A 15,200-nucleotide genomic window follows, 5' to 3' on the forward strand; every position below is an offset into this window, starting at 1 on the left:
CTGACACAGACCACCCTGACCCTGCTTGGCACCAGGAGTAGGGCAGGGGGCGAGGGTCGGGCTGAGCCTGGAGGAGGGGGTGGTGGCACAAGGAGCCCAGTCTCTGGACTTCCCATGCAGTACACTGTCACCGGCTCTGTGGTTCCCCCTCACGTGTGTGCCAAGGTTGCAGCACGTACCAGAGCTGGGCCTCACAGGGAGCCGTGTGGTCCCGCAGGCAGAGAGCCGAGAGCCTGCTGCAGGGCCTCTGCGAGCTTCCTGCCTGCTCCTGGCTGGGAGCGCACAGGAGCTCAAGGCCCAGGCACACTGTGCTGCGTGATCAGTGGGGAAACCGAGGCCCCGGAAGGCAGTAGTGGGTCAGGCTGCGCGGCTCTCCTGGCCCTCCCTGTGCCCGGAGGAGGGCATCTCCCACAGGTCTCTCTTGGTGTCTCTAGGTAAGCTCACCTCCAGCCTGCGCCCCTCTTCCTGTGGCACAGTGCTCTGGAGCAGACACACCTGGGCTGCAGGTGGCAGCCCCGTAGCCCAAGGACTGCGGGCTGTGGGCTACTCAGGCAGGAGTGTGGGCTACTCAGGCATGGCACTGGCTAAGGGCTCGGGGAGGCCCAACTGCTCAAGGCCCTCTGAGAGACATCTGCACATGCTCATGCCCAGGGCATCCAGCGGGGTCGTGAGCCTTCTCTGCCAGGCTTTTCTCCCACCCCAGCCCCACCCAGGAGCAGAACTCAGGTGTGGGGCGGAGGAGGAGTCCTGGCAGGGGGCACCTGTGTTGAAGACAGGGCAGGGGCAGGCTTCAGCCAAGGCTCCCGCGCAGGCCTCCTGGCCAGAAGCAAGGACCAGCTCACAATGAATCCGCAAGCGGCCTCACGGGTGAGAACCCAGGGCACCAGGTGGGTGGGCAGATGGGACAACCAGTGTGGAGTCCCCAGAGTGCAGGGCAGGCCCTACTCGGCCGCGAGCCCTCGCTGTGCTGTGGGACGAGAGGGGCTGGCTCCACGGGGCCCCAGGGCCTGCTGGGAACGACTGACAACCAGCGGCCGGGCTCCCCGGCCCCCTTCCAGCAACCAAGCTCTGCTCCTGCCCCAGAGGCCCTCACCCTGACCAGAGGGGTCTCCAGGCCTGGCACTCACGTCGTCGTACAAAGAGCCACTGATGTCCGCCCCATAGATGGGAGAGACGAAGGTGAGGTTCTTCCAGTACTTGCGCTCCAGGTCGTCGAAGTCCTGGTGCCGCGGGGTGCAGTACCTGGGAAACAGCACCCACGGGGGCTGAGAGGGGGGCTGGCCACACCGCCCAGCCCCAGCCACTGGGGGACCCAGGGAGCCCAGATGCTTGGCAGGCACACAATGTGACCATTCAGGGTGGGTCCAGATGCTCATGCCGCCCATCCCCTCAGGCCCTGGGCTGGGACCTAAGTCAGGACACACCCCAGGGTGGCTGGAGCTGGAGGTCAGAGACCAGGTGGCTCCTGTCTCTAATGCTGAGGCAGTGGGGACAAGGCTCTGCCCTCACAGGACACCTACGGGACCCAGGACCCAGGACCCAGGCTGGAAACAGAGGCGTGGGGACAGGAGGCAAGGCAGAGAGCTGGGTGGCCTACCAGCAGGGGCAGGTGAGAGAATCCAGGATGCCTGGGGAATGCAGTTCATGCCCAAGGGGGACAGGGGAGTGGCACATAGGGAGGTGTCGGGACCCTTCTCGGAAGGGCCATCAATGGACACTTGAGGACAGGGGATCAGGTGTGCCCCGACTGTGGCGGGCACCCCTGGTAGCCTTGCTGTGGGGTGCGGTGGCTGAGCGTGTGCCTGGACCTAGCCTGGGCCGGCGCCTGCACGCACTTGTCGCTGTTGGCCAGGCGGCGGTACTCCCCCACGGTCATGGCCTTCTTCTGGATGTTGTACTGTGTGAAGAGGCCCGACTGCCCCGTCACCACCTGCTGGATGGGGGCGGGGATCACCACGTCATCGATGTCATCATAGGTCTGCCTGGGCTTCCACTCCTTCGGGGGGATGATCTGCAAGACCAAGGGAGTGGTCACTGGCACCCAGTCTGCCGCTGTGCTTCCTCCACCCCAGACCATGGTGCTGACTGATGGGGGCCCCTGCAGAACCAGGGCCCTGTCGCTCCTGCTGAGCTCGGCACAAGGGAAGCCAGGAGTGCCCCAGACCACCAGGCCCACCCACCAGGGGCTTGCATGGTGAGAGCTGAGCAGCGGGTGGGCTGGGGCTGCGGGTGTCCTGTGCCTCCACATATGGAGGCTGCATTTTGAGACCTTCCACTTGCCACTCCAGAGCCAGGCTGAGCACAGGCCCTGCAGCGCCACCGAGGGGCTGCTTGGTCTCCCCACCACCACCTGCAAGGAGGCCAGCTTAGTTCTGGGAGCAGGAGACAAAGTCCCCAACCCACTGGGACCAGTGGAGATTCCTAGAGCAGGGGACAGGCAGGACAGGAGCTCCCAGCCGGGTACAGGGGTGAGAGCTGTCCCCTGCGACACCCATGGGGGAGGTACAGCACTGCTTCTCACACCCGGGGACAGGCAGAGGGGAGGCCCCGCAACCTGACAAGGGTACCCACCAGGGGACAGCGCAAGATGTGGACCAGAATGCCTGGACTCACAGCCAGCATGACAGCCTCAGGAGCGGCCCAGGCCAGCAGGAGGCCAGACACTGGGAGATGACAGCCAGAGAAGGAGGTCCTGAATGGCGCAGGGACACAGACTCTCCCGGCCTCCTGCCTCCCCATCCGTGAGGCGAGGCCCACGAGGCCACGGGGGCCGGCCTGAGGAGCTGCGGGCCTGAGCTGGGGCAATGAGCGCCTTAGCTGGTGCTACTGCCGCCCACAGCCCACAGTGCCCTCTCCCAGGCAGACATGAGCAGGCCCCAAGCCAGCTTCCAGGTCCCTCGGCTCTGGGGGCAAGAACTAAGCCACCTGTTCCCGCCCATCAGCTGAGAGCCCTGGGGCCGGCAATTGTCCCCTCCAGGCCTCAATGGGGAGCCATGCACTGCTGTCGGCTAACAGCTCCCAGAACCGCCAAAGCCACTGACCATCCCCCAGGACGCTGCCGTCACCTGGCAAAAGTCCAGGCCCACTGAGCCATGCCAACGCCTGATGGAAGGAGGCACCTAGAGTGGAGAGCAGCAGCAAAGCTCAGTGACCACATGCCACCACACGCCACCACAGCAGCGAGGGCTGGCACCCAGGGGGCGAGCCCGACCCCGGGGATGTCTGTGGCCACCAAGACTAGAGGCGTCTTGGCCTGGAATGAGTGGAAGTCAGGGACGCTGCCCAGCCCCTGCCACCTCCAGGACGCCCCTGGAGCAGGAGCCAGCCCTAGGGCACAGTGCAGGAGGGACCGGAGATGGAGAGGGCGAGGGCTTGAGCAGGAGGCTCCCGAGGCCTCCTCTAACACACTCGCACTGGGCATCCCTTGCTGCTGTGTGAGGCTCCAGGGCTTGAAGAGGGTGACGACACTTGAGGCAGGAAAAGCAGTCAGGGACCAGGATGAGGCCAGCCCAGCACGCTTTGCTATGGCCGCCGCAAACGGCGGGCCTGTGACCCCAAGCTGCCTTGGATTCACACAGGTGACACCCCCTCTATATAGAGGGGGTGTCTTCCACTGCAGGGAGCCACCAGCCAGGGCCAGGCCAGCCCACAGCCGCTGGTGAGCTCACACATGCAGGAGGCTACCCACCAGGAACACTGCATTTCCCACTTCTCTGCTCCCTGGGCTGCTTCGTTCACTGTCCCCTCCACTAAGGGCACAGCTGCAGCACACACATGGGAAAACAGGAAGGACACACCAGGTGACCCCTGGCCCGCACCCGACACACCCCGAGCAGGTGCTGAGCTGCAGGAGCGAGACTCTTCGCAAAGCCATGGCTGTGGGTGGAAGCCACACTCCGTGCGACACCCTCCGAGTCTTGCCAAGACAGGACCCCTGGAGGTCCCAGGTGAAAAAAGGGTTAAGAAAGTGCCCTGGAGGACACGCCTCCTAGGGCCCCCCTCGGCACCTTCCAGGTGGCGTGGCCCTGCACTGGCCCTTCTGTGCGGCTGAGCTGAGGCCAGGAGGACTGGGCAGCCACATGTCCACACGCAGCGAGGTGGACGTGGGTGGTCCAGGCACTGTAGCCCACAGCCACCCTGAGGAGGGCAGCAGCAGCAGCAGCCCACTAAGTGGTACACAACCTGCACCAGACACCATTCCCAGGTGCCTGGGCATTGTGGCCTCAGTTGACACAAAAGGGCTGAGGAGGAGTCTCAGAAAGACCCAGCTGGTGCCCACCTCTCGCCAACCTCGGCCCAGAGTGGAGCCACAAGCCAGGCTCCTGGGGCGCTTCCTGCCCAGTGCGACCCAGGAGGGCTGAGGAAGCCGCCTCTGGGCTCTGGAATGCCCGATCAGGTCCTGCTTGTACTTAGTTATCTGAGGTCAAGAGAGTTCGAGGCTCCATGCCCTGGGGGGCTCCCGCTAGGCGTCCCTAGCCCTGGCTTAGTCTGGACGTATGAAACCTGCTCCCTGCTCCCAGGCCCTGCAGATCTTGGGGAGTAGGGTAACCCGTGCAGTTCTAGTGAAAGCAGGAACCCCCACACTCACACACAAAGGGTGGTCAAGGCCAATGAGACCCAGGTGAGGGGGACACACACGTCCCCATGGCTCGAACAGAGCCAGCAGCACACTGTGATCCTTCTCCCAAGAGGCTGGCAGTCCTAAGAGCCAAGGGGCCCATCTGGAAGAAGCAGAGGTGCCCATGCTGGAGCAGATGCTTCCCTGAGCCCATCTGTCCCCACAGAGTGGCAGGAGGAGGGACACGTGTGTGTGGTGTGCCACACGTGGGTACCAATGTGACTGCAGCTGCCAAGAGCTGAGCATGCGTGCAGCATCCGCCTCCCTGCTCCGCTCTCCAGGCACTCATGCACGTGCGCCAGGGCCCGGGGCCTGCCCTCCACATGCAAGAGTGACCCGCGGTCAGAGAAGGCAGTGCTTGAAACCCCTCGTAAGAGGGAGAAGGGCTACAGAGCCAGGGCGCAGGGAGGGCCTGGAAACGGTCCCCACCCAGAGGTGCCCATGTGATGGTTGCCCTCAGCTCAAGCCAGCCGTGGACCTCTGGACCACTGGACTGCAGGTTTAAGGCAGAGAGGTCAAGGCTCCAGGGACAGGACGTGAAGGGGACGAAGAGGGAAGGAAGAGGGGGAGGTGGAAGGGGGGGCAGAACCGCGTCCGGGAAGTTGGGTGCCACATGCAGCCTGGGACAGAGCACTGGAAACAGGCTGGAGTGAAATGACAGGAGCAGGAAGTGCCAGGTGACATTTAAAGGAGTCTCAAAGGAGAGAACAGGACAGCCAGAGGCTAACCCGCCACTCTGCTGACAGAAAAGGTGGCCTGGGTCCCAGATCAGGAAGGGCTGCTGTGCCCTAGCAAGACAGGAGTGGGCCAGCCGCAGGAGCCAAGGCCGGTGGGGCCGGGAGGAAAGGTCACAGCCACCTGCCCAGCTGCCACGGGCACGAGGGGAAGGCAGGCCCCAGGACGGGAACCAGACAACCCTCTGTGGGGTCAGCCAGCAGAGCGCCCATGGGCTCGGGAGCCTTCCTGAGATGGCAGTCCCTAGCCACACAGCAGCTGGGGAGGCTCATGGAGGAGGCGGGAGGCCAGAGCCACATAGCGGGCAGGGGCTGGAGCCAGAGGTGGCGGAATTGCCACCCTGCCTCACCAGGGTGTGTGACGAACACAAGCCAAGGGCAGAGGCACGGGGTCACTGCCAGCACACAGATCCACGGCCCCCAAGGCTGCGAGGGTGGGAGTGTCATGTGAGGACCCCCAGGAGGGACGAGAAAGCCAGCAAGAGCACCAGGAAGAACCAGGCAGACAGGAGCAGGCTACCCCACTCACTGCAGGGGACAGACATAGCCTCAGGGCTAGCGACTGAGGCCTGGTCAGAGCCACCCACTGGCCGCTCCTCCAGCTTTTGAGATAAGAGTCTTTTCTCCAAGATGGTTGGAAGAAAAAACAAGACGGTGTCTGGCAAATGAGAAGGACCTGAGGTTCACGTTCCGGCGTCCACAGGGACAGTTCTACTGGCACACACCTTGCCACAGTTGCACGCCGTCCTGGCTCCTGGGCTGACGCCCTCACTGTCTGGCGCTGTGCAGAGACTGCGCGCCTGGGCTGAGTGGCAGAGAACCGCCCGCCAGGGGAAGCCTTGGCCACGCAGCAGCGAGGAGCACAACCCATGCGCCGGCTGAGCCAGCCAGCACTCACAGCACCAGGCCGCGGGCCCCCTGCTGCCACCTCCCCCATTCCTTCCCTCTTCATCCTCTTCACGTCCTGTCCCCGAGCCTTGACCTCGTGCCCCGCCCCCCCGCGGCCACAGGGTGCCAGGAAAGACTCAAGAAACCCCACAGTGCCGTCTCCAGGGAGGGGGCTGCGGGCGGGGCTCAGCCACCTGCACCCCCGCTCTCGCCCGCGCACCACGGGCCCAGACGGGAAGCTGCTCCAGCTGGGCACAGTGCCGCCCTGCAGTTCAGGCGCCCAGGCACCCAGGCCAGGAGGACAGCGGCACTCGCTGGCTCAAGACCAGCCTATGCAGCACAGCGAGACCTTGTCTCAAAAAGCAAATTGTTCAACCAGGAATATGGAGGGGAAAAGTGAGGCCTCCTAGCACCAGGCCCAGAAGGATCCGGGACCCAGGCAGCGGGTCCACCTCACCGCCTGCCGGCGCCCGCGGGCCCTGAGAGCACCACGAGCTGCCTGATGGCCGCTGGGGAGGGCCCAGGACAAGCTGGGGTGCACAGGGACTCCTTCAGCGGGAAGGACAGCAGGGCAGCGCAGGCTGACGGCGGCTGCGCGGGGATCCGGTCATCACCCACCTTGGCCAGGCCTGCCCGGTGAGCTCCCTGCGATTCTATGTAGGCCACGTATTTGTTGAAGTCCTTAAACTCCTCCATGGTCGGGCGGAACGTCATGATTTTGCAGCTGGGGTTCTGGGCCCCGTGGTCCTCAGAGCCCATGGTGGCAGCACCTGTGGGGAAGCAGAGGTGAGCAAGTCAGCGCCGCCGCCCCACCTCCTCTCCCTCCACCACTGAAAACACCAGGGCCACCACGGGCAGGGCAGCGGGGCCCTCGCACAGAGCTGGGGTGCAAGAGGGCTGGGGCCGGCTCACCGTGCGGGCTGAGCACGAGAGCCGCCATGACGGCGCTGGTAGAAACAGTGCGCACTGTTTAACGGACAGGCGAGGCTGGGGGCCAGCACTCATTTTAAGCAGAACCCTAGGAAAGAAAGCTGCCCGGATCAGCCCCTCGGCACGTTCTCTGGGTCAGCTTCAAATCAAGACATCCGCTCCTCAGCCAGATGTGTGCAGGGGGCAGCCCACTGCCAGGACCCTGCTGGGCACTCTGGTACTGGCCTGGCTGGCTGCCGTCAGCAGAGCCAGGACCCAAGCAGGAGTCCTGGTCCGGGAGAGCAGAGGCCTAGTCACGCGGGTGTGCTCACCACACCACTGGCCACTGGCACTGCAACTACTGGGCACTGGGCTGCCCTCTCACCAAGGAGGCCACAGGCTGGGCAGCTCCCACCTGCCCCGGGAGCCAAGGGGACCAAGGGGGTGACTGGCAGCCCACCACCAGGAACAGGTTTCAGTCGGCCTCAGGCAAGGGTCTTCCTTGGCAGATTAAATTCTCCAAAACAAGGAGAAACCAGTGTCCGCCTAGAGTTAGAAGAGGCAGGAACCCAAGTGCGCACACTGAGAGCTAAGGAGAAGTTTCAAAAGTTCACCTGCCTATTCTGAGAGCCCCAGAGTGACCCAGGAAGTGACAAAAGGGCAAGAGAATTCCCTCCTGGAAAGGGCTCCAGGTCACCAAGATGCAGCACACCAGCTCCCCAAACGCACTCCCTGAAGTGGGCACTAGAGGGCAGCAGGCACCCAGGAACCCTGCACAGGGCCAGACCCGGAAGCCCAGTCAGCTCCCACCTCCATCAGACGGAAGTAGGGCCAAGCGGCCACTGGCCTCCTCGCCACCTGCCCTGTCCACCATGTGCCCTCCTCAACCACCGCACTGCCATCTGGGGTGCAGGGGGCTGGGACCAGTGAATAGCAGCTGAGACCAGCCCTGAGGGACCCCCCACCCCCACCCACCACCGCTGCACTGGTGGGGGCCCCGAGGGGATGAGCCCTGCCCAGAGCCGCGTCCCACAGCCCTGCACTCTACACAGAGTCCTCAGGCTCCTCCTGAGCCAGCCAGGAGGCCACAGCCCTGCGGCTGTGGCTGGTGGCCACACAGTGGGCAGCACTGCCCAAGTGCTTATGAAGGAAAGGGGCCATCACAACCAACCAGAGAACAGATGCCAGTGTCCCAGGCCACAGAGACTGCCCACCCAGAAGGCCGCCCCTGCTGGAGCTCTGACCCAGCCCTGGAGTCCTTTCCTTTGGGCTGCCTCTTCTGCCCCCAGGTGGCCACAGTAGAGGGGTCTCCAGCCCCCTGGGGCTCCTGCAGGAGGGGCTGCCTCCCCCTCCAGGTCTTCAGGCACAGTCACCCAGCATCCAGGCCTGCCACATGCTTGCCTCCTGCCCCAGGCCAGCATGTCCAGAGCAGTGTGCCCAGGGCCAGAATGGAAGACCCTGGACAGCAGCTGCCAGGGTCTAGAGAGGTGCCAGGTTCATGCTCTGGAAAACGGGGAGCCCCATGCCGCACGGGTCCAGGGGCGAATCCCTGAGGGTACGCACAGCCCACGCCGCTGACACCACACTGTCAGGAGCACCTGCTCTGGTGTGATATGAGGGACCCCAGACACTGCCTTGGTGACCCAGGAGACCAGATCCCAGGACTGAGAGCTGTGACCTCTCCAGTGGACTCCCCCATACAATGGATTAGTAATCGGACGCCTCACAGAGTGGTGACTGCAGGCTAGTGGGGAGTGGCTGGAGGAAGCGGGCCACTGAGATCACATTGTTGTTTTTGGTACCAGGGATTGAATTCAAAGGTGCTTAACCACTGAGCCACACCCCAGCCCTTTTTATGTATTCTGAGTCAGGGTCTTGCTAAGTTGCTTAGGACCTCACTAAGTTGCTGAGGCTGGCTTTGAACATGTGGTCCTCCTGCCTCAGCCTCCTGAGCTGCTGGGATGACAGGCGTGTCCTCCATGACGGGCACGATCACATGCCTTGTCCCTGGCTCCTGGCTCTCCTCCCTGGCTGCCACAGGCTGAGCTGCTCTCCTCTGCACACCCTCCACCACGACGCTCTGCCTCCTGGGCTGCAGCTCGGGTTCAGCCTCCCGTGGACGGTCCCTCTGCCACCAGCACCAAAACATGCTCTTCCTCCTCTCAGCTGTTCCGGCCAGGCGTCCTGGCAACTGCGCCACAAGGCTGGCGAACACATGCTCTCCCCTGGAAACTCACTCCGGGACAGGCTCGCCACCAGAAGGGAGCGCAGGCCAGGGTGCCGGGCAGTCTCCGCACGTGCCTCTCCCTGCCTGTGCCCTTTCAAGTGGCTTTTTCTGTAACTAAAGCATAAAGAAGAAAATCTAAATGGTTCACAATCTCCACAATCCACTGCACTTGCCCTGTTTTGTGAAAGAAGAAATTACAAGCCGAGCGTGTGCACACACAACAACCAGTGAGCGAGGCTGGCGCATGTCAGGAGGCTCAAACAGGAGGAGGCCAAGTTCCAGGTCAGCCTGAGCAACTTAGCAAGACTCAAGTCTCAAAATGAAATTTCAAAGGGCTGGGGTGCAGCTCATGGGAATGCCGTGACTGCCGCGTGTGGGATGGATGGCTCCCTAGTTTTGAGACAGATACCTTGGCTGGAGTCTATCCCTGGGCCCCGCCCTCCAGTTTACCAACACCAGGCCAGGGCAGAGGGCCTCGGAGAGTCCCTGGGAAGACCACACACCGTCCAGGACAGCAGCGTGCTCCGTGACAGCGCACCTCACCAACCCGGGGGTCGAGCACCCGGAAGGCTGGTCAAAAGCCAGGCCAGGGTCCTGAGCAGCACTCACTAGCACAGAGCCCGAGGGGCCGGCACGTCCAGGTCCTCAGCATCCCTGGCAGTCGGGACCACAGGAGGTGCTCTGCACCCTCCAGGTGCCAGGGTCAGGAGGAGACAGGTGCTGGTGAGGAAGAGGGAAGCCAGGCCCTCGCACCACAGGAGGGGCGGAGCTGGGGCAGACTTAGCTGACGTGTGCCCAAGGGCAGTGAGAACACGCCACACAAAGGCTCGTGTGTCCTCGTGTCCACCACAGTGCAACCCACAGCAGCCAGGGAGCCAGCACCGTGGCCAGCCACACACAGGAGCCGCTCGGCCTCACAGAGCACGGCAGTTCCGGGCATGGACACAGAGGGGCCTGCGTGACACCGTGCTCCGCAAGAAGCAGACACCAAAGCCACGCATCTTCTCCCTGGGTAAAGAGATGAAAATGTCCGGAAGGGACAGTGGCGGTGGAGGCTCGGCCAGCGGAAGCCCTACGTGAGGCCTGGGCCGTGCACCTTGGCGGGACAGCTGCTGCGCATCGGGGCGAGGGCCGGGCTCCCCTGCACCAGCAAAGGGAAGGGGCTGCGAGGGGACAGACAGGAGGCCTGCGCCCGGAGCGTGAAGGCCCCGCCGCCCGGGGCCCAGGGGCCGCAGAGGGCTGCTGTGGAGGCCTACGGAAGGCAGAGACCTCCTCAGCACTGGGCTGGTTACGGGGCGACGCACTTTGTGCAGCTCTGACACAGGGCCCGCGGGGGACGCCAACCTCTGGCCACCCGCCGACAGGCGGTCTGCCCTACGACCACAGGGGCACCCTTCATCAAGGGCCCTTCCTCTGGCTCCTGCTGGGCCAAAGGAGGTGGTGGGCTCCAGCTCCACCAAGGCCCAGGCACCTGCAGGCCACCAGGCAGCGCCGGCCCAAAGTAGGCCCCACGGCCTGGGGTCCAAGGCCCATTGCCCCGTGCTGCCCCATGCTGCCCCTGCAGAGAACTCCAGGAGGAGGCAAATGCTTCAGAAGGAAGAGGAGGAGAACGGCGGTCACCTCCTCTTGACAGGGGAGGGTGGCTTTCCACCAGCGCCTGCGGTCTCCCTGTGGGGAGCAGCTCCACTGTGAACCACGACGCCCTGTGCGGCCCAGTGCTGCCCCAGGCCCGCCCCACCCTGGACCGGGCGCAGGGCTGTCCCAAGGTGACAGTCTCTGTGGGGCGGACCTCCTCTGTGGGGCACAGCCAGGCAGGCCCAATCCAGAGAGCAACCAGCAAACCCTCGGAGAGGGAGAAGCCCAAGCCAAAGCAGGTCCAGGGCAAGAGAGGCCATCAGGCAGGGACAGGGACTGGGCGTGAGCACCAGGCATGTGGGGCACACGTCACAGACAGATCCAGGGAGAAAACAGTCCAGACATAGGGGGACACTGGTGATGCAGGGCAAAGCTGAGGTGAGCAAGGCGGAGTGGCCAGGGGAGGCCAGCTGGGCAAGCTGGGTGGCCAGGATAGGGAGCCTGTGCCCCGGGTGGGTTTGGACAGGAAGCTGAGGGGCTGGGCAAGGAGACGGGGCCCAAGGGATGACAGAAAGCTCCCTCTACAAGGCTGGGCCAACTTTGGGACCTGAGACCTGTGCAGTGGTCATAGGCAGCACAGTACACACACAAAAATACGAACACATGAGTGCACACACCCACCCCACAGACACACAGACACACCCCACAGACACACACACCCACCCCCAGACACACACACCCACCCCACAGACACACAGACACACCCCCCCACACACAGACACACCCCACAGACACACACACCCACCCCACAGACACACACACCCACCCCACAGACACACACACCCACCCCACAGACACACAGACACACCCCACAGACACACAGACACACCCCACAGACACACACACCCACCCCACAGACACACACACCCACCCCACAGACACACAGACACACCCCACAGACACACAGACACCCACCCCACAGACACACACACCCACCCCACAGACACACAGACACACCCCACAGACACACAGACACACCCCACAGACACACACACCCACCCACAGGGGACGCCAGCTCCTATTCTGCTGCCAGCTGGCTGGGCAGGATGATGGTCCCCCAAAATGACCATGTCCTCAGCCCTGGAATCTGTGGGGATGTCACCTCACAGGGAAAAAGGGACTTTGAAGACAGGGTTAACCAGGCACTTAGAGGGCTCCTGGCTCCCGTGTGCCGCAGGAGCACCCGCACCCGCACCGTCCCGTGGGAACGCCACCCTCCCCTGCCCCCCGGAGGGCTGAGAGCAGCGCTCTGGAGACTGCAGGCTACTGGCCCTCACACGCCAGGCGGGGGTGGTGTGTGCGTGTGCCGGGTCCTATAATACAGCTCCTGTTATCCACACGCGCGCACACACACACACAGAGCCATCTGCTCGGGACCCCACACGCCTCAGGGCCTGGCTCCCGAGGCCCCAGCAGCCTGCTGTCCTGCCACACACGACCACCTCTGACAGCGCTGTCCCAGGCTGCCCAGCCAGCCCCTCCACAACCTGGGAGAGGAACCAGCAGGGACAGCCGGAGATGTGTGACAAGAAGGGACACATCAGCCAGGCTGAGAGAGCCACCTGTGGCAGGCAAAAACTCTTGGTCACAGCCACAGCAGCCGGGGGCACCCTTCCAAGATCCTGCCCCATCTCCTCGCCCATGGGTTGACCCCACTAGCCACGGGCAGGGATAGACCACTGAGCGCGTGAGGCGTCCACCCCACCTACAGCGGAACTTCGTGGCCAGGCAGCGTCCTGTCCACCTCGCCCACCCCACAAGGGCCCACAACCAGACAGTTCTCCCTCTGGACGCCGGCCCCGGGACAAAGTGCCCAGCAGCAGGATGGGCCACCAGGAGTTAGGCTGAGAAGAGTCAGGGCCACCCTGTGGTGGCCCCACTCTGTGTCCAGTGAGCACTGAGGCGCCCGGGACACTGCCCCAGCCCTCAGTCGGCGTGCACTACGGCTGGTGCCGGGGACGGTCTGACCGGGCAGGTGTTCAGACCCGGCAGAGGCAGCAGCCTCGGGCTGGGACCAGAACAGCGCCTGGCCCGCATCCTCCTCGGAAGCCCAGCAACCAAGGACGGGTCCTTGGAAAGTGGGAGGGGCTGTCTGAGCATGGAGGGTCAGAGCGTCCTGGGGACCCCAAGGGCCATCTCTCCCCAGGCTCTCCCCTCCACCTGCTCCCACAGGTCCCCGTCCCAGGAGTGAGACCCCAAATACCCAGTGTACCCCAGCCAGCGCAGGCCCACGGCGCCCCCACCGTGTAGAGGCTCCCCACTGAAGCACCTCCCACAGGCAGCCACTTCGCAGGAGCCACCTCCAGGCACAACTCTTGCAGAGGTGGCCTAAGACAAACAGCTGGGAGTCCAAGCAGGTGGCCACCAGCAGCCCCCAAAGCTGCCCTAACAAGAGCAAGGGGAGCCCTCATCTGTGGTCCCATCTGTGTGGGGAGCCCCGTGCAGGGAGGAGACAGGTCAGGTGCCAGAACACCATTGCTCACCCCACCCCACTGAGCACCGCGGTGGGGCAGCTCCTCCACGGGCCAGATGCTCCTGCCTGCTGCCCAGCCGTCACCGCCTGGCCCCCGTGTCCCTGACCCACCCACTGTGCCAGCTCCTGCGTTCCTCTCAGCCTGTCCCAGAGGCAGGGCCAGGCAGCAGGAAGAGCAGCTCAGAGATACAAGAAGGATGAGCGCTGAGCAGAGGTGGCCAGAGGAAGCCCAGGGGGTACTGGACAGGATGGCTCAGAGGCCACACACTGGACGCTGCAGGACTGGCTGGACGGTCAGCGTTGCAGAGACCAGAGGAACAAACAGGAATACGGGCGGCCAAGGGCAGCAGCTAAGGAGAACCGCAGTCCCAGAGTCTGGGAGGTGTGCGCTCACAGGGACTCAGAGCACAAGTACCAGCTGGGCTGCGGCCTGGGCCCTGGCTGACCGGGACACTGTGACGAGGAAGAGCAAGGCCCAGAAGGCAGGAAGGGCCGCCCACATGCCTAGGCACGAGCGCCTGGCCACTGTGACCCATGACTGCCTCCTCTCGCAGTTTGAGGCCAGAGGCCAGGAGGACCTCTCCTGGGCCCTGATCCTTTGGGGCTCTCCTTGCGTTTCCCCACAGCCCTGGGCTCCAGCCCCCGTCCAGCTCCTGGGCCAGCAGCGCAGTGTCGTCCAGCTTCTCCCCGACTCTGGCCCTCCTGCCTCCTCCCATGAGGACCCTGTGGTGACCCTGGGCCCCAATGACCAGGGTGACCCCAGCTCAGGGCCCTTCACTGATCCCATCTGAAGAGCCCCTCTGCCACGTGAGGTGACACAGCCACAGGCTCCAGGGATCAGGGTGTCGCTTGGGAATACCGTTCAGTCTGTCACAGTCACCACCGGACTGGCACAGTCCCCAAAGAACACGCAGACCCTGCAGACCGCCACTCGGCACCCCCCCCACCTCCCTGACGGGAACCTGCTCCACCTGGGCCTCCAGGGAAGACGCTCAGGCACAACAGCCTCTGCAAGAGACACTGCACGAGGTGACCGCAAGCCCACCCTCCAAATCGTCGTGGCCACAGGGTGAATGTTCAGGGACAGTGGCCTAAAAGTGCAGCAGAGGGTCGCTGGTCCCCTGTCTGCTCCACATGCGTCCTGGCCTGCATCTTCATGCTGGTGGCATCCCTAGAGGCCAGGCCCTGGGGTTCCCGCCTCCCCCCTGTCCCCCCCCCGCGAGGCCAAGGCACCAGGAGCATGGCTGCAGCTGACGACCCACGAGAGCACAGGGTGGGAGAGAGCAGGCAGGACTCGGCGCTCCCTGACCGGCCTGTCGCTAGTCCCCAGGAGTGTGGCCCCAGGACCTCTAGGGCCACCCCCTAGAAGGTGTCCAAGACTCCCAGGCCTGGCCCGAGGAACCAGCCCCCCATGGGAGGAGGAGCATGGCGGAGAGCTGCCTGGAGCGTTCTCGGGGACCCTGGTCTCTACCCAATGAGGGGCTGGCCTTGCTCACACCCCATCTTCCTACCCAAGCACCCCAAACTACAGAAGAGAAATCCAGCCACCACCACGGGACCACTGCTTGGCCCTTGCTGAAAGCCGAGGAAGCAGGCGAGACCGACGGCCCTGCCCCCGATGGCAGCAGGTTCTCCAGCCTGTCCTGGACACTGGCTTTGATTTTTAACAAGTGCAGTCCTGTCATGACATACAGGAAGTGCCCACAGCCCACGAAG

The 15,200-nt window shown here is 64.0% G+C and overlaps 1 protein-coding gene across 3 annotated transcripts in view; it reads right to left on the reverse strand.

Moving 5' to 3' along the window:
* Kdm4b (lysine demethylase 4B) overlaps nucleotides 1-15,200 on the reverse strand; it is a 111,855-nt gene that overhangs the window by 70,122 nt on the left and 26,533 nt on the right. For all 3 annotated transcript variants that reach the window (XM_076851117.2, XM_076851108.2, XM_076851125.2), the window contains exons 3-5: nucleotides 6,859-7,010; nucleotides 1,836-2,011; nucleotides 1,128-1,242 (exon numbers count right to left, since the gene is read on the reverse strand). In XM_076851117.2, coding sequence (XP_076707232.2) covers nucleotides 1,128-1,242; nucleotides 1,836-2,011; nucleotides 6,859-6,999 — 432 coding nt within the window. In that variant the 5' untranslated portion in view covers nucleotides 7,000-7,010. The remainder of the gene's footprint in view (nucleotides 1-1,127; nucleotides 1,243-1,835; nucleotides 2,012-6,858; nucleotides 7,011-15,200) is intronic.

This window comes from Callospermophilus lateralis, chromosome 1, assembly GCF_048772815.1.
Source record: "Callospermophilus lateralis isolate mCalLat2 chromosome 1, mCalLat2.hap1, whole genome shotgun sequence".
NCBI lineage: Eukaryota > Metazoa > Chordata > Mammalia > Rodentia > Sciuridae > Callospermophilus > Callospermophilus lateralis.